General features: G+C 46.4%; 2 protein-coding genes across 2 annotated transcripts; both read right to left on the reverse strand.

The window, feature by feature from the left end:
- Positions 1-3,563: 3,563 nt before the first annotated feature.
- On the reverse strand, positions 3,564-5,156 carry GFY (golgi associated olfactory signaling regulator). Its single transcript, XM_033170486.1, has 2 exons — positions 4,984-5,156; positions 3,564-4,007 (listed from the first exon to the last, which is right to left on the reverse strand). Exons 1-2 carry the CDS (start codon positions 5,114-5,116, stop codon positions 3,742-3,744), a joined length of 399 nt encoding a protein of 132 aa, XP_033026377.1. The 5' UTR covers positions 5,117-5,156; the 3' UTR covers positions 3,564-3,741.
- A 6,700-nt stretch (positions 5,157-11,856) lies between these two features.
- On the reverse strand, positions 11,857-17,301 carry LOC117058716. The gene is made up of 5 exons (XM_033170058.1): positions 17,211-17,301; positions 14,474-14,632; positions 13,602-13,767; positions 13,122-13,198; positions 11,857-12,116 (listed from the first exon to the last, which is right to left on the reverse strand). Exons 1-5 carry the CDS (start codon positions 17,281-17,283, stop codon positions 11,974-11,976), a joined length of 618 nt encoding a protein of 205 aa, XP_033025949.1. The 5' UTR covers positions 17,284-17,301; the 3' UTR covers positions 11,857-11,973.
- Positions 17,302-18,465: the final 1,164 nt, after the last annotated feature.

Here is an 18,465-nt window from a genome sequence, read left to right on the forward strand (position 1 = left end):
TCCACACTTCATACCTGACCCTGCTTTTTGCAGCAACCTCAGCTGTGAATGAGAGATACCTGGATAACTTCAACAGCCACACACAGAGAGACACAGCTGCTGTACCTACGCATTGCCGTGTGTGTGTGTGTGTGTACACATATACATAGACTTGTATATTTTTTGCACATACCTTTTGTAGATTGCTTGGGGGTGGGGTGGGAAGAGGGGATCTATTTTTCTTACACAGCCACATTCCACCCTTGAGATTCTTGTAGGATGTAGAAATCTGCCTTATACCAGGTCAGACTGTTTTGTCCATCTAGCCCCATCTAGCCTGCTCTGACTGGCAGCAGCTCTCCAGAGTCTCCAGCAGAGAAAGGTCTTTCCCATCACTTCCTACCTGTTCATGTTAACTAGAGAGGTCAGGGACAGAGCTTTCCACCTTCTACACTCAAAGCATGTGCTCCGCCACTGAGGTTTGCACCCCAATTCCCTTCACGCACATCTATCTATTCATTCACCTTCAGAGACCAAGCGTGTGATTTGGAGCTTCTGGGCTCTGCCATGAAGCCTTGTTGTTTCCCCTCTCCTATCTGTAAAATGGAAATAATAATTCTGGGCCAATTTTGCAGGATCATATTGTGAGCTTTATGCAGAGAATGTAAGTGAAGCGCTTTGAGCACTTTGGGGGGGGGGATATTATATAAATACTAAGTATTATTGCTATTATTATCTTCATGCATATCCACCTTTCCTCTCACAGAGCGTCATAGACATTTAGCACCCTAGAGTGGAATAACCCCATTGGATCAGTTCCACCCTGTCCCACAACAGGGTAAAATTCACATATATACCAAATGCCTGCCTTTCCTTCTCTGGAAAACCTCCAGCAAATAACACTTCATACATGATTTGGGCAGCTTCTGTCATTGCCAAAACTGCCCTCGTAAATGAGGAAATTTTATCCTATTCTAGTTTCTTCAGGTATTTTTCAGGCCTCCATTGCCTCACAATCGTTACCTCCTTCCTGCCTCTGTTAAAAACAGCACCCAATGCCAAATGTTCTATTGACAATCTGTTGTTTTATTCTCCTCACCAGGTAAATTTTAGTCTAGGAATCTTCTGCTAGTTTGCTGTTTTTTTTTTAAACTAAAGAGTTTACCTAATCCCAAACAGCTATGTAAGTGAGACCTAAGGTTCGGCAAGCAGCTCTTGCAAGGCCTTGGAGAGAGACCTGAGCTATTCAGAAGCTCAGGTTCGATGAAGTTATCCTAATTAACTTGCAGAAGAGCTGGACTCTGTTTCCATGTTCTCAGCTCAGCTCCCGTGGTGTGTATATATATATATATATATATATATATATATATATATATATATATATATATATATACCTTAATTAACCCATTATGAAACCGAACAGAACAGAGGCAAGGTTGGGTCGTATCTGAAAGTAGAAGGGAGGCTGGTGAATCTGTGGAAGGTGCGGTCGTCTCAGTGGGTTTTGGCCAGGAATAGATCTGTCCCACTTTGTTCCCACAAGTGCTTTACTGTTTTGCCCACAGTCTGAAAGGTAAGCAATCCCTCCCCATCTTAACTGCTTTTCAGACAGCACACTGTGAATCGCTCTGCATGTTTCTCTTAAAAAGAGGGTACAAAAACTGGTGCGTATGCAACAATGCCAACTTGACCAAACGTTTCTGGAGTAATTCTGAATTCCTTTCCTGTCCAATAACTGCGCCTTTGCCATTCACTATTTTGCAATGCCTTCTGGCTCTTACAGCAATAACCCCAACTGGGGGGGTGATGAGATGTAAAAAATCGTGGGGAATCTTTGACAGGTGTCCCATTGGTAAAGGAATACATTTGCTCCTTGTTCCCACCTCTACCCTACAGCAACCGGAAATGCGTTTTGGAGAGAGCCTGGCCTAACCTTTGCACATCTCACTACTTGCAGGGCAGTCGGGGAGAAGCAAGCACAGTGGGAATGCTCAGGCCAGGGGGCAGGAGGAACATCAGCTGCATTGGTTCTAAGCTACAGGATGGAGGGCTGTACCTATCTCAGGGGAGGTGGAAGAGAGATAGAGAGACAGAACAGATTGAAGAGAGATGGGGAGGGAGGGAAAGAAGGAGACGCCGTCTGTCTGTCGGGCTTAAGAAGCCGAAAGCCAGGAATTTAATCAATGTCTGGGGACTGGCAGGAGGTGATGACGCAGAGCGAGGCTTCGTCAGTATGGGTTCAGCTAGCTGGCCTAATCCAGCACAATGGCTGAGCCGTGGCTCTCTCCCCCTGCCTAGCAGTCTGGCGAAAAGGGGAGTGAGATTTTGTGTGTACGCACAACGGAACGAGATGTATATTTTGTGCGTGTGCATTTTTGAAATATCAGATTGAGTTTATGCAAGGTCAAGCAAAACATTTGCTTTCAAATTACTTGGTTAGCCCACGGTTAAAGGTTAAGGAACTTTACACATCGGGCTTCTTGCGGTTTAACTCTCCCACCCCTTGTCAGGAGTAGACCTCAGATTTCCCCACCAGGCAAGGATGGGATATTTGACCCCATGTTGCCATCTAGTGTTTAGCTTGAGAGTTACACCTTTTCCCTGGATTCATTTTGGCAAGGCTATGGTCACACGCCACAAATGGTTGTTACAGGGTAAGGTTGCCAACTGACTAGAAAAGCAACAGCAGATCTAGACAGGCCTGCTCATGTGCTTTTAGCAGCAGACTGGAGGTGCCCCAATCAGCTGGTGAGGCTTCTCACATCGTGGATATAAGCCATATCGCCTGAATGTCGACAAATCAAGCTTATTTCAGAGAAACAGCATAAGCAACGAAGTTTTGGGGCACCTTAAAGAATGCATTAGTTCAGGCTACTGTGAAAGACACAGCTGCAGCAGCTGGTTAAAAAGTTGTCAGCCCTATTCCTAAAGATAAGGAAGCTTCCCCCTCAGTGCATGAAGTTCAGGAGGCTAGAGTACCTTTAAGCATGTACAGAGTGCACTTCCCAAAAGTGCTTTCATGTCTCCATGCTTTCAAGGTTTGGACAGGGATTTGTGTTTTTTTAATTATTTATTTAGAAAGCGAAGCTTCCTGTTTGGGTTTCCATGTCTCTATTTATTTAAAATATTTCCGCCTTTCCATACATATTCTCAAATTGGCTTACAACACCTCGCATTAAAAACACGTATCACATAATTTTAGAAAAAAATGCAATGAAATATAACTGGCAGCATTAAAAATCAGCTATGCAGACGAGGATCCACTACTGTGAGAATGCCTACCTCACTTCCAAAAGTGGGGGGGGGGGCACCTGGAGATAGGCTGTGCTCTATAGCACATGTGGACAAACTTCAGGATTGCAAGACCTGCTTTGTGTTTGCTTTTACTAGGAAGCTGAGCTCCACCAATCAGAGCAAGGAACAAAGTGGTGACTTGGGGTGTGGGGTGGAGATGGAGTCAACTACTTCCTGCACCCATGACCCATGCAGGGGAAGAATATATCAAAAATTCCAACCAGCACCTGCATTTCTACAGATCAGGACTTCTAAAAAAAAACAAAAAACTATATTTTGGAAAAGGGTGGATTTTTTCTCATTACTTTTTGAGGGAGCCAATCTCCCGCAAATTCTCCAGCAGCAGCCTATCAGTAAATAGGCTCTCCTACCTTCTGCCTATCCCTGGCCTAGAGAATTCAGTCTGCAGGAGTGGGGGAGAGGGATTTGCACATAGCCCATTTTTTTTCCTGGAAAGGGCCCAGAGCCTCAGATGAAGTTCCCAGTGCGCAGGTTGGCTGGGGACAGGCACTCCAGCTTCACAGGGTTTGCCTGAGGCTGCTTGGAGTCTTGCCCCGCCTCGGAAGACGCCAGCTTCCCTGGCGACCCATTGAGAGCAGGGGGTGGTTGCTTGAGAGCTGGGATCGAGAGGGTCTGGATTGGCTGAGGCTGGGCCTGAGAGGCCGTTGGGTAGACGTAACCGTCAGTCTCATAGAAGAACCAGTCGTAATCCTTTGGGCTGTCCAGGAAGAGGGCTGGGAAGAAAATGGGGGGGGGAGCGTAATAAGAAATAAACCCATCCATGGACCATTGCATCGCATGACCATGTCAGGTGCCACTTGAAGTTGCTTTTCACTGAGTCAATCTGTTTTGCCTGGTATTGGCTGACTGGCAAATATATATATATATATATATATATATATATATATATATATATATATATATATATATATATATATCAACACCTGTTAGCTGTAACTGGGGGGAAAGGGGTCTCTTCGGTGGTGGCCCCTTATTTAGGCAATAGGGAGGCTCACTTGACACCCACATCAACGTGTTTCATTTCTCAAGGCTTTTACTACTCAGGTCGTCATCTTATTCAGTTATTGTCACTGGTGGTCTATTTGTTGTTTCCTTTTACTTATTCACCTTACAATTGTTTGTAGGTTAAATCACCCTGCTCGTCTTTGCCCAGAAGGGTACCATTCAAGTAACCTATTACGTTAAGAAAAAATACATAGGCAGACCACGCAACACTTCCGAATTAAGCGGGAGATCCCGGAATTACAGAAGCCAACCCTGGCTTCTGTTTCGATCCAGGAATGTCCCATTGGTGGGTTGTGCCAGAGCGCTGGACCAGAAGACACTCGTTTTTTGGTCTTGCGAGACCAAAAAATGAGCATATTTTGGTCTCGTGTCCCAATTTTGGTCTCCAAGATGTTGGAGGGTAAGCAGGGGTAACCAGTGATGATCTCCTGCAGCTGTGGAGAACCTTTGGCCCTTGAGATGTTCTTGGACTCCAACTCCCATCAGCCCCCACCAGCACAGCCAATAGCCAAGCATGATGGGGACTGCAGTCCAATCATGGGTTCTCCATCCTGATCTTTCCCTTTCAACGGTGCAGACAGGCGGCTGGTATAAAAGCATAGTCCAGCCGCCGGCACTGCTCTCCTCAACCCTAGCCCACCGGGTCCCACTCACTCTCCTTCCCAAAGACCACCCATCGCTTACCAGGGTCATCAAATCCGTCCTCATACAAGCGATGGTGGGAAAACGGTTCTTTCTTGGATCCTCGGCTGTAGGCGCAATAGACCCCGATGAAGAGGCAGAGCAGCAGGCCGCAGCCAGCGAGAAACAGCCCCATGGCGTGGCTAGCTGCGGTGTGGGTTTCCCCCGCTGACCGTTGCCCTGTGTAAGAAGGAAGAATGATGTCACGTGGTCCACCCTAGGGGTGGAGGAGAGGTCCCCTCTGTGTTTAAACCCAAACCTATCGAGTCCTCACTTTATGAAACAATACGCAAACCGAAATGCAGCTCTCCTCAGAAGTCCGCACTTCTCGCAATTTTGTAATGCAGTCCTCAAAGTTTGCAGCAGTGTGTGTGTGTGTGTGTGTGTGTGTGTGCAAAGCATCCATGAAAAAGAAGGTGTTAGTGGGGCGGGGAAAATACAAAATGCATTATATCTGGGGGGGGGGGTTGCTTTGCAAAAACGCATACGTTAGTCGAAGCTGCATATAAAAATGTGTTTCTCAGAAAGAAAAATTGCACTAAAAAGCTGATGAATTTTCGTAAGGCTTTTTCATTAAAAACACACACACACACACAACCTGCAAAATGTGGAGAACTGAATTTAAGACTGGGAAAATGAGAAACGGGGAGAAACTGGAATGAAAAGATCTTTTTCATCCCTAGCCCACACAGAGCGCTTCGTGGGAAGCATGGACATGTTTCCTAGTTTACGAAACGCAGTCCTCCCTTCTAAGGTGTCTTCTATGAAATGGAGGAGCCAGTCCTAGCAAGCCTCCCATGTCAAGGAACAATCAGGAGGAAGGTGTGACGTGGAAATGGCCCCATGGGCCAAACTGAGACCCATGCAGAGTCTCACTAGGCCCACAAGCAGAAAGTTCCCCACCCCTTTCTCTGTTTGAAGGGTTGTCTCATCCAGGTCAAGTTTAAGACTGGAAAACAATAAGTTGCCTTGAAATTGCCAGTTAACAGTTAGCACCCAGTAAGCAGGCTGAGCAGGCAGGCACCCATGTCACCTTCTCTACTATGGTGAGATTCATAGATGCATAGAGTTGAAAGGGACCCCCCAGGGACATCTAGTCCTACCCCTGCAATGCAGCAACCCTGCCCACAGCCATCCCTGGGTGGGCTCAAACTGCCAACCTTCTAGTTAACAGCCAGACACACTGACCCAGATGTATTGCATTTCTATTTAAACAATAGCAATTATTTCTAATACTGTGTCTATCCATACAAGTTAGCAGGCATGTGCAGTTCTTTATGCAAATCTGTATCCTCGTTTGTCCACTTTCTTGACAACGCACTTCATTTGGACTACATTTGAGCAGCCAAGCTAGGCCTCATCTACATTTAAAGCAGTGATGTTTAACCTCTTCTCGGTTCCATGAGGACTAGAAGCTGTTTAAAGTGGTATGATGCTGCTTTAAATGCATAGTGCGGATGGGGCCTGAGTCTGGTTCTAGCCCATTCTAACCCCAATTTTACAGATATAGCAACTGAGGCTGATAGATACCAGCTTGCTCAGGGTTACCCAATAGCCACAAGTCCTCCCAGATCCATGATTTCATACTGGTCTGTGAGCTACTTGGCCCTAGCGCCCTTCTGGAGAATCCAGGATTGGAATTGCAATCAACTAATCCCGCCACAAAACCCCACACAGGTATAGGAAGATGCCTCATCCTCCAGCCCTACCTGGCAAGGCTGGGGATTGAACCTGAGACCTTCTGCATGCAAAGCAGATGCTCTACCCGTGAGCCACAGCCCTTCCCCTGTCTGAAAGCCCAGGAGATGCACCTTCACCTTTGGGTTTCATCAGCATAATGGCCACTCCCTGAGCTGCAGTCTCCCATTGCTGACTTCCACCAGACTCCTTGATGTCAGCCTCAGGGAACTTGAAAGGAGCAGCCTCCATCTTCTCTTGGGGAAGCCTGGGTTTCTGTGTCTGTGGGCTGGAGACGGAGGGCTCCTTGTGCTCCTGGTTCTGCTGTGTCGGGGAAGGTTTGGGCGAAGATGTCGCATTGGTGGCGTCTGAAGTGGGACCTTGCGTGGATTCGGGGGATGTTTGTGGGGTGGAGGACCAGGTGGTGGGGAGAGGTGAAGGAGAGGAGAAAAGGGGCGTGCTGGGAGCTTCGTCGGTGGTAGCGTGGCTTGCACCCAGGAACAGCAGCAGCAGGCAAGCGAGAAGCAGGTGCAGATCCATTTTCAAACTGCCAGACCAGGGAGTCTCTGCAGAGGAAGATAAAACGCTGACCTGTGGCACAATACAAACCGATGACACCTTCCACACATAATACAGGAGCAAACCCAGGAGTGCAAGTGGGACGCCCACGGAACAGAAAGCTATGACCACCCCCAAAGACCGAGGCCACCTCCAGACCATCCCTGTTTTGTGGGAGGGACTCAATCGCAGACCGGAAATGTAGGTTTGCATTAGTCAGATTTATTTGTTGAAAACCTTTGGGGGGGGGTCACAAAAATACAAGCAGTACAGGAGTGAGCAGAAAGCACTTGTTTATCCCAAAATAAACACAAAACACGATAGCTTACACATGGTAGGGGACCAGCGGGTGGTGAGACTGAAAGTTGTAGGTGCAACACAAGAGGCACACGAAGCCATGCGGAGCACCAAGCCTCCCACTACTTCTGCTAGGCCAAGCATTTGCTTGTTTCATGGCCAAGCATTTGCCATTGAAATAGCTTCCCCAGTCCAAGCGCAGGATCAAATTGAGCCTGGCTGCCCACAAGCCCTCAAGGATAACCCTGAGCAACAAATCTTTCCTTTCACAGCCACCTCTGACAAAGCTGTGGCACAACCCTAGATACGCAACAGCGGGTCTAACTCTCTTGTGTGTCAACGGGCTCCATAGGGAAGCCCTTGTTTACAGCTCTCTTGACTACTGATCGTTCCCCCATCATCATCAAGCAAACACAATTTTACTTGTATTTTGCTCTTCCCAGCATTATTGTGCTTGCATTGCATTGCAGTGCTGTGCTACCTGCCATGCAGTTGTTAATAGCACAGGAGCAGAGCAGCTTCAGAGAGCTTGTTGCGAGGGGGATGCTATTCTGTCGGGAGCCAAGAAATATCGGATAAAGAAGATGGAAGGCGCAACCACCCACCCTCAAATGCTCCTTGGCCATTCCTTCAGTCAAAAAGAATTGCAGGATTGTAGCTCACACCTGCACCTTACATTTAAAGCACCTTTAGGCCACTTTCACAGTCATGACTTCCTCCAAAGTTTATCCTGGGAACTGTAGTTTGTTAAGAGTGCTGATAGTGGTTAAGAGATCCCTCACAGAGCGACAACACAACAGCTCCCTTAACAAACTACAGTTCCCGGAATTCTTGGGGGGGAGCGCTGTTAAATGTACGCTGTGGGAATTTTCAGGGAGTCTGCAACTGAATGCGAGCTACACAATGGGGCAAACATCAAGACCTCTTTATTCTGCCAAGCTTTCAATGCAGATTAAACCGTTGGCCCCAGGCTTACCAGCTAATTGATTTACCCTGCTCTTGACTAATATAATTTGAAATTTGGACGGTTTTCCTGTTGTTGTTGTTGTTGTTTGCAAGCTGGCTTGAGTTTACTTTACCAAAAGAAAAAGCACAATGTGGATTTCTAAACACATACACACACATAACCTAAATGCAGAGTCTGCATTTAAAACTGGAACGTTGCTGTGCGATACAGAAAGCATGAGAAAAGGACCCCCATTATAAAGTTGTATAGTGTGTATGTTATCTATCCACGTAGGTTTATTCCATGCTTACAGCAGAGGTGGCAAACCTGTGGAACTGCTAGAAGCTGCCGGGACTACAACTCCCATTGTCCTTGACCGTTGGCAATGCTGTCTATGGCTGAGTAGGAGTTGCAATTCCACCACTTCTGAAGAATTTAACAAGGGAGATATTTAATAATAATAAAAAGTTGGCATAGCATAAAGAGAGGCTGCTGGATCAGGCCATTGGCCCGTCTAGTCCAGCATCCTGTTCTCAGTGGCCAACCAGATGCCTGGGGGAAACCAGCAAGCAAGACTAAAACCCCTCCTGCCGTTTCCAGCAAGTGATATTCAGAATAATGACTTCTCCTCCACAAATCTGCCTAATCCTCTTTTAAAGCCATCACTGTCCTGCGGGGGTGAGTTCCACAGTTCCACAGTTTGCTGTGTTTTACTAACTTCTATCATGTCACCTAATTTTACCTTTTCTCTACACTAAAAAAAAATACCCAAAGCTGCAACCCTTTCCGCATAAGGGAGTTCCGCCCCTCCCTTCATCGTCTTGGTTGCCCTTTTCTGAATCTCAGATGGGTAAACATTTTAATAAATGAATTTCCTAAAAAGTAGGAGGCTAACGAATAACATTCAAGAGGTTGGTTTTTTTTTATGAAACCAGCTGAAAATTACCAAGCTCCTCCTAGTAGAAGATTTGTAGATACCTGAACTCTTTCTGCTAGGTTTGCTTTTCGAAAGGCTTAACAAACAAGAAGGAAAGTCGATTTACCTACCATCCAGTGAAGGTTAAGGAGGGGTCTCCTCTTTGGACACTCGCCCAAGGAAGGGGAATAGGGTGCGGTGATGCTCAAAGGAACCGCTTGCCACTAAGTGCAACAACGCAGGAGCAGAATGAGAGGCCCCACCTGAAACATCTTAACTCCCCACAAGGGATAGAAAACAGCTAACAAAACACAAGCCCCAGGAGAGGCCAACGTAGCAACAAGGTTGTAGCTAACACTGCATCCCTTTTATGAACGGCTGGAAGTAGCAGCAATCAGAGTTCAGTCTGGAGGGTCAAACGTTAGCTCTAATGTTGTGCCTCCCTTATTCAGAAATGAAAATTTAGAAACGCACACCCGCATTTTGAAATCAAGGGGAAATTGATTCCGAGAGAGAGAGAGAGAGAGAGAGAGAGAGAGAGAGAGAGAGAGAGAGAAGGAAGGAGAAGGAGAAGGAGAAGGAGAAGAAGAAGAAGAAGAAGAAGAAGAAGAAGAAGAAGAAGTCAAAATTTTGTAATAATTTTTTGTTTTGTTTTACCATTTAATTTTACATTCACACATAAAATAGAATCAAAAAGTGTAGAATTCTCCGAATTCTCAGACTTACTTCCTCCCCTCCGTGGAGTCTGCTAATAACCATTTTCCACTGCATATCATAGCGTCCTCTACTTATCCTTAAATCTCTATTTAGAAGAAGTCAAAATTTGTGCAGTCTTTCAGGCAAATTGAAAATTGAGAATTGTCTGCAATACACCACATCAGCATATAATGTACGTATATAATACATAATCATATGGTGTGCTTCATATATCATGTATAAAATCAAAAGGCTTAAAAAAAGGACTGTGCTTATAATTTATTATTTGCAGCCTTATCCTAGCACTGACTTATCTCTATAAAGTTACTAACAAAATATATAGGTCAATATTATCTTGAACTTTGTTGCACCAATAAATTGTGTCCCCCAATAAATTGTGTCGTCTTCTTTCTTTCTTTCTTTCTTTCTTTCTTTCAGTGATTTGTTGCGCTAGGGGGACAGAGCACTTTTAATACATGTTAATTGTGCAAACCTAAACTTCATGGTATGCATTTCAATCCCTTCCACAAACTAGTGACCATCAGGAGGGAACCCGTGTAACTATGAAAATAAACAAATAGTATTGTTGTTGTTTTTTAGAAAGGCACAGGTTATGTTTCCACTCCCATTTACTGTGCTCTCACACCATTTCCAGTGTTGGGTTTCTAACCCGTATTCACACAGCGTTATCCAAAACGCATATGTATCCCGTACTTTGTTATAATATAGTATTGTCTGAGGTCTTGTTTCTCAAACCAGCTTCACACCCGTGGGAGTCCTTGAGCCCGTTCCCAATTCCTTTCCAACTAAGGTGTGAAAACATAACTACATATCGACATCCCAGCCTTGCCAATGCCAAATTGATAGTGCTGATATGAACAGCTGGTGGAAAGTAGCAGGAGGAAGAGCTGTGAGATGCACCACAACTTCACTGTGCTCTAGGGTGATAGTGTGAACATACCCATAAAAAATCAGCACTGATTTCAGGTGGTTCTGTAAGTAGCAGCATCAGGGAACACTGGGATACTTCACTCTGGAGGTTTGATGTGGGATGGTGGGTGCGGTTGTCTGTTGGGAGTTGTTAAAGCGGTACTTCCACCACCTAGGGACGCGGGTGGCGCTGTGGTCTAAAACACTGAGCCTCTTGGGTTTGCCGATCAGAAGGTCGGCAGTTCGAATCCGAGTGATGGTGGTGAGCTCCTATTGCTCTGCCCCAGCTCCTGCCAACCTAGCAGTTTGAAAGCACGTCAAAGTGCAAGCAGATAAATAGGTACCGCTCCGGCGGGAAGGTAAACGGCATTTCCATGCGCTCTGGCTTTCGTCACGGTGTTCCATTGTGCCAGAAGCGGTTTAGTCATGCTGGCTACATGATGACCCAGAAAGCTGTCTGTGGACAAATGCCAGCTCCCTCGGCCTGAAAGCGAGATGAGTGCCACAACCCCATAGTTGCCTTTGACTGGACTTTACCGTCCAGAGGTCCTTTACCTTTTTACCTTTTACTTCCACCACCTACGTTCAACTTGTATATGTGTAAATATTACAAAACTCCACAAGCTCCCAGCGACCCCCCACCAAAGGAAATGAAACCCAGGAACTTCACAGTGCTGGGAGAGGTGGGGTAAGTTTAACAATGTGAAGCTGTTGCATCCTGAGTCTCACCTACTCTAGACTTCAAGAGTCGGGGGTCTCGAGATGATGTTGGTCTCCATCAGCCTCACCTAGCACCGTTGTGAGTTGCCACCCCCAGCAAAAACACTCAATCCAGACAAGAGCTAGAAGATCAAAAGGCAAAGCACGTTTATTAGGCTGCAATAAGAATGTTGATGACACTGCAATGTGGGCAGGTCTTGGGATCCTACACTGGGCCAGGATTCCATCATTAAGTGCTTCCGGTTCACAAAGATCACTGCTGCCGCCCAGCCACGATTAACCAGGCAGCCCCCAAAAGTAGGAACACGGTGATGCTTAGCAGGACTATGACAGCCACCAGCCCTCCAGAGAGGCCTCCGAATGCAACATCTATGGAACGGAAACTGATGGGTAGACCTACCGTGGAAGGAAAGGGAAAAGAGACGAGACACATTTAGTATATGTAGTTAGTGTTGTGTCTTGGGTTCGTGGAACAATAAATCCAGTGACACTTCTTCATGAACAGCTCTTTATTGTAAGGTAACCAACAAGACAAGACAAGACAAGACTCGGGAACGGGGGCAGGGGAAGCTCTATTTAAGGCACACTGGTACAGAGAGGATAGATACATTTAAGCAGGAACCAATAATATTCTAACTTTCCGGCGGGACCCAATCAGGCTGTGGATTGTGCTTGTACCCTTAAACTGACAAATGACATTACTCCACCCGGCTGACAGAATGTCTTAATTAATACACAACAGTTAGCCCGTAATATGCACAGGGGTCATGTTCTGGGGATTGCACCCAAAAACCAAAACCATGTGCTTTTACTATATTTTGGAAACAAGGCGTTGTTCAACAGGCACCCAGAGAGAACAGCTTCCTTAAATTGCTTCACACTCTCTCTTCCCCCAAAGAACTCTGGGTTCCCTTCTCCCTGCATTTTATCCTAACAACAAGCCAGCGGCCAAGAGTAACTAGCCCAAGCGGGTCACGCAGTAATCTCTATGGCTAACTGGGATTTGAACCCAGGATTCTTAAGACCAGCCTTCTAACCATTACGCCGCACCGTTTTTCAAACGCCTGTTGGATGACAAATGTAGGAAGTTGGTCTCACTCTAAAGAAGGGGTGAGGGACCTGTGGACCTCCAACACCCACCCAGACAATGCAGGACTCCAACTCCCATCATCCCCAGCGAAAATGGCCAATGGTCAGGGTATGATGGCAAATGTAGTGCAGCAGTATCTCTGGAGGATCACAGGTTTCCCCACTGTTCTTCTAGAGGAAGTAAGCCTCTCTCCAGTCCTCTATCCCCCCTCCCCCACCAAAAAACCCTCTATAAATCTTGGACCTGGACTACCAAGATGCCTGAAAGCTGTAGTTCCCCTTGTACCACCCCCCCTCTGCCCCGCATGTCACCTCGTGTGTGGAAAGGCCGGGACCAGTTGGTTGCAGCAAGGAGGGTCTGGATTTGATTGTAGAGAAGGTACCGGGCACTGTCCAAAGTGGGAAGGGCAAGAAAAACAGATTTGGGCATGACGTGGTTAATGCTTTATGGGACACACACATAAAGCCCACTTTCCCCCCAGAGGTTTTTCAGATTATTATCCTTCTCTTTCTCATGAGGAACTCTGAGCAGGATAGATATTGGTTGCTTCCAGATGACCTGTTTATTAGGCATTTGTCCTGATTCGTTTGCACAAAGTTTGTAGGGAGGTTATACAACAGGCATTGTTTATTGCACATTCTTTCCCTCGCTCCCTCAGGAGGTAGTGATGGCCACCAACTAGGATTAGACAAATTTGTGGAGGGCAAGCCAAGGCATGCAACCGAGACCCAGATGACACCATTCCCCTACAAATAAGATATTTGCCCAATGAGACCAGGTAAACTTCTCACCTGTACCCTCGCCCAGGAAGGACTGCTTTTGTGCAGTTGTCACTGAGGCAAACTAAGGTGGGCCCCACCTCATAAGCAAGGTCTTTTGTGATCAAAGTCTCCTCTGTCATTGGGCCACAATAGGGTATAGGGAACTTCCGACCAATCTTATAAGTGTGGTTGTGTCCTGGAAGGAAAAAGAGCAATCTGATCTATTGTCTCTTAAAGAACCCAGGAGAGGCGGAGATTCAAATTACTTGGTGATAGATGTTGCTATACAGTGTTGTTGTTGTTGTTGTTGTTGTTGTTCAGTCGTTTCCGACTCTTCGTGACCCCATGGACCAGAGCACGCCAGGCACACCTATCTTTCACTGCCTCCCGCAGTTTGGCCGAACTCATGCTAGTTGCTTCGAGAACACTGTCCAATATATACAGTGTAGCATCTACCAACTGCCCAACAGTAGGGCCAGCCCCAGCAGCAATATGGCAAGCCTCTCCAAACAGGTAGTTTTATAATGTACATTTGGAAAGAGATAATACACCCATTTCCCTCCCCCCTTACAATAACCCTGTAAGGTAGATCGGGTTGAGCCAGTGAGCTTCATGGAGTGGGTATCTGAACCCACATCTCCCCAAGTATTAGTCCATCATGTTCTCAACATTTACTGACCCAACCTTCTTCCCAGAGAAGGTGGAAATGATAGAGAAAGGCAGACAAAGGACTAATTCCTTCCTGGATTATATGGAATGGGGCACCACAGTTTCTGTACAAATCAGGGATGTTGCGCTTTCCAAAACAGCACTGGAAGGAGAATTTTTTTGAAGTGCCAACTTATCAACAAAACTCTTGAGCAACTTTTCGCTTTATTCTACCTACCCACCACTTCCCTTACCTTCTGGTTTCACTTCCACCTCTATGGTAGCTGTATCCCGGGAGGCCTGGCTAGGATCCAAGTCCTCTCTGGTCCACTGTTCATACAGGCAGAAGGCAGGTCGGAGCCAAAGAACGGTTGAGAGGCGGGAGTCCGGGTAGTATAAGGAAACAGGGTAATCTAATGAGTAAAGGAGGAGGGAGGGAAAGGGAATAAATATAGGCAGTGAGGGTGGGAAAGCAATTGAGGAAAAGAAGGACAAGGTGCTTGGAAGTTATAGCTTCTATATTACACTGCTCTCAGCTAACTGTATTGCCTCCTTATTATGCCCCACCCACCCCAAATTCCCACAGGGACAGAATCCCAGCATCCTTTGTCCAATGAGCATAAGCTCCTTCTGCTTTCCAGAATTCAGCAGTCTCCAGTGGTTTCATTTCAACCTGAAGGAGCGTCTCCACCCCCATCCTTCAGTCCAGACACTGAGGTCCAGCTCTGAGGGCCTTGCCTGCGAGTTCCCTCCCTGCGAGAAGTGAGGTTACAGGGAACCAGGCAGAGGGCCTTCTCGGTAGTGACGCCCTCCCATCAGATGTCAAGGAAAAACAACTACAGTGGTGCCCCGCTAGACGAAAAACTCGCTAGACAAAAGGCATTTGCTAGCAGAAGGCTGCCCCGCAAGACAAAAATGTCAATGGGGCTGCCTCGCAAGATGAATTTTTTTTTTTTGGCTCGAAAACCTCTGCGCTGCATTGCCGCTTTGCTAGACGAAAAATTAGCTCTACGAAGACACTCGTAGAACGAATTATTTTCGTCTAGCGGGGCACCACTGTATCTTACTTTTAAAAGACATCTGAAGGCAGCCCTGTTTAGGGAAGTTTTTAATGTTTGATGGTTTATTGTGTTTTTAATATTCTGTTGGGAGCCGCCCAGAGTGGCTGGGGAAACCCAGCCAGATGGGCAGGGTATTATTATTATTATTATTATTATTATTATTATTATTATTAGCAGCATAGGGGGTAAATTAATAAATAATAATAATAATAATAATAATAATAATAATAATAATAATAATAATTTTTTATTTGTATCCCACCCTCCCCGGCCAATTGTCCCCCCACAGAACCCCTTTTTAAAGGCTCAATGGAGGTCAAGCTGCATCCTACAAAACAGGACTAGGCCGTGCTCTAGATACCTCTTGTGATTCACCTGCTTAAAAGGCAGGTGTTATATATATCGGTGTATGTATGTGTGTGTGTATATATGTGTGTGTGTGTGTGTGTGCGCGCGCGCAAACAAGTCTGGTTCTATCTACCTCCTCCTCTGGGCCAGTCTGTAAAAGTCCCCCTGCTACCTGGGAAAGCTCTGCCAGGTGTCGAACCCAGGTAGGGCTCTCAAAAAGGCAACAAGTGTGTGTATGTGGCAAAGTTCTCTCCTGGCCAATGAGCTGGGAAAGACCAGCCTCCTCTGCAGCAAGAAGTGAGCCTGCTTGAGTAGGAAGCTCACCTCCACCAGCGGCTGCCTCTGAGAGAAAATCTAAATGGCAGGGTCATCGAATCATAGAGTTGGGAGGGGCCACGAGGGTCATCTAGTCCAGCCCCCTGCAATGTAGGAATCTTTTGTCCAATGTGGGGCTCGAACCCACGGCACTGAGAGCATGGCTGAATCTAGCCATAAATTTAAAATGCTGTGAAAATGCTTTTTAAAAAAAATAAAAAATAAAAATTAGATACATATTGAATTTGCCATCAGCTCACCATCGCCATCTAGTGTCACATTTGTATAATGCACTTAAAACTTCATATTTGCAATCCCATGAGTCTCATGCTCTACCAACAAAGCTACCGTATTTGCAGGCACTCACACAGCCTGCTCTGCCCTACATCCACGATCAAGAATTCAAGGGCATATATTACAGTCAAGTAATGCAGCATCTCCACCATGGGACGGGGGCAACGTCACTGGGGGGAGTGGCCTGAGGAGAGCTCAGAGAGAGGCCTGGAAAGCCACCTTTAGCCCCTGGACTTGGCATTCTCCATCCCCCAAACCCAGCTGTATGGACTCAAGGACTATGTGCAGAAGCTGAGACCCTTAGACTCCAAAATAACTAACCAGGGCAGCTCTCAGCGTCTGGTCCTGCACTCACTTCACTCCCCAGGTAAGTTTAGCAGCACCTGCTCAGCAAGTATAACTTTTCCCACGTGGAGATGCACAAATAGGGGGAAAGTCACCACCACCTCGGGAATTTCCACCCAACGCGGCTTATAAAATCGCAGGACTTTTACCAGAAAAGAAAGGGTGGAAACTGAAAACCTAGCTCTGCATTAAACAAACAAACAAAACTAGTTCAAATTAGAGCTGACACCCATTAAGGAAATATTAATTAAAAACAAAAGGGTGCAGAGACACTTTGTTTGTAGTCGACAGCCTGTGCTTATATCACAACCAGTGTCATCTTAAAAACAAGTGTGTGCATAAATGCCTCTTCCTAAGATAACACCTGCAGTCCTTATGAATGTTTGTATTAAGAATAGTTGCCTCTTTAAAAAAAAATGCTGCCTGATTTGTCTGGGGTGACTTTATAGTAAGTTTAAGAGTATTAAAGATTACAATCCTAGAATTGGTTTTTTGGGGGGGGCTGTTAAGCATACCCAATGGAGCTTATTTCCAAGTGGGTGCATATAGATTGCAGCCCCACTGCAAATACAGTATGGAAGGAAACTATTAGGCAATCCTAAGTATGGATGCAGCCCGAGTCACTCACCTAGTACCAGCAGAGAAGCAGATCCACCATACAGTAGAAGGCTCGTGCCAAACAATAACATCGCCCCCTTCATCTTTGAAAGGGATAAGCAAACCCCCCATAAAAGCTATAAAGATTGCTCTCCTGCAGCTACAGCTGATGTGAGATAGAGGGGAAGGAGCAGACAGGGATATTTAAAGGGGAAAAGACCCAGGCCATGTGCGCTCCTAACATTTAAAGAACTGTGATACCACTTTAAACAGTCACGGCTTCTTCCACAAAGAATTCTGGGAGCGGGAGTTTGTGAAGGGTGCTGAGGGTTGCCAGGAGTCACCCCACAACACACCCCCAGCTACAGTTCACAGAGTTGCCTGTGAACAGGGATTCACTGTGAGCCACTCCATGAAAAGTAGCTCTGTGAGGAGAATGGGCGTCTCCTAACTTCTCTCAGCAAAGGGACGCGAGTGGCGCTGTGGGTTAAACCACAGAGCCTAGGGCTTGCCGATCAGAAGGTTGGCGGTTCGAATCCCCGTGACAGGGTGAGCTCCCGTTGCTCGGTCCCAGCTCCTGCCAACCTAGCAGTTCGAAAACACGTCAAAGTGCAAGTAGATAAATAGGTACCGCTCCAGCGGGAAGGTAAACAGCGCTGCTCTGGTTCGCCAGAAGCGGCTTAGTCATGCTGGCCACATGACCCGGAAGCTGTACGCCGGCTCCCTCAGCCAATAAAGTGAAATGAGCTCCGCAACCCCAGAGTCGTCCATGACTGGACCTAATGATCAGGGGTCTCTTTAACTTCTCTCAGCACCCTTAACTCAATACAGTTTCGGGGATTTTTGTTGCCAAAGAGTGCCAAATCAGCTTTCATTCCAGGTGAGGATATTAAGATCTTTCTGAGGTCTACTAAGTCAGAAATGAGAGGTCTCAGGTGTTCTCTTTGTAGCACCAGCTCCAGTATGGCTGGCTATATCACCGGCATTTCCCGTGCTTAGAAACGCTTTCACGGAATTACGATTCCAATCGATGCCCTCGGAGGTGTTGGATGGATGCTGCTACGGCAAAGTACATCACGAAAAGAGACTTTGTCCGTGTGGACCACCCTGTGTGGAGGACCTGTGCCACTATTTATTGCAGTGCCCGTTATATATAGACCCAAGAGACCGATTCACAATACCCCTGTTTCTGAATGGAACTCACTTGAATAGGGTGGAAAGGGTGAAATGGCTGCTGAGAGATACTGATGACTTTGTAACTTATAAAGTAGCACTCTTATGCGTTG

The sequence above is a fragment of the Lacerta agilis genome, chromosome 14 (genome assembly GCF_009819535.1).
Source record: "Lacerta agilis isolate rLacAgi1 chromosome 14, rLacAgi1.pri, whole genome shotgun sequence".
NCBI lineage: Eukaryota > Metazoa > Chordata > Lepidosauria > Squamata > Lacertidae > Lacerta > Lacerta agilis.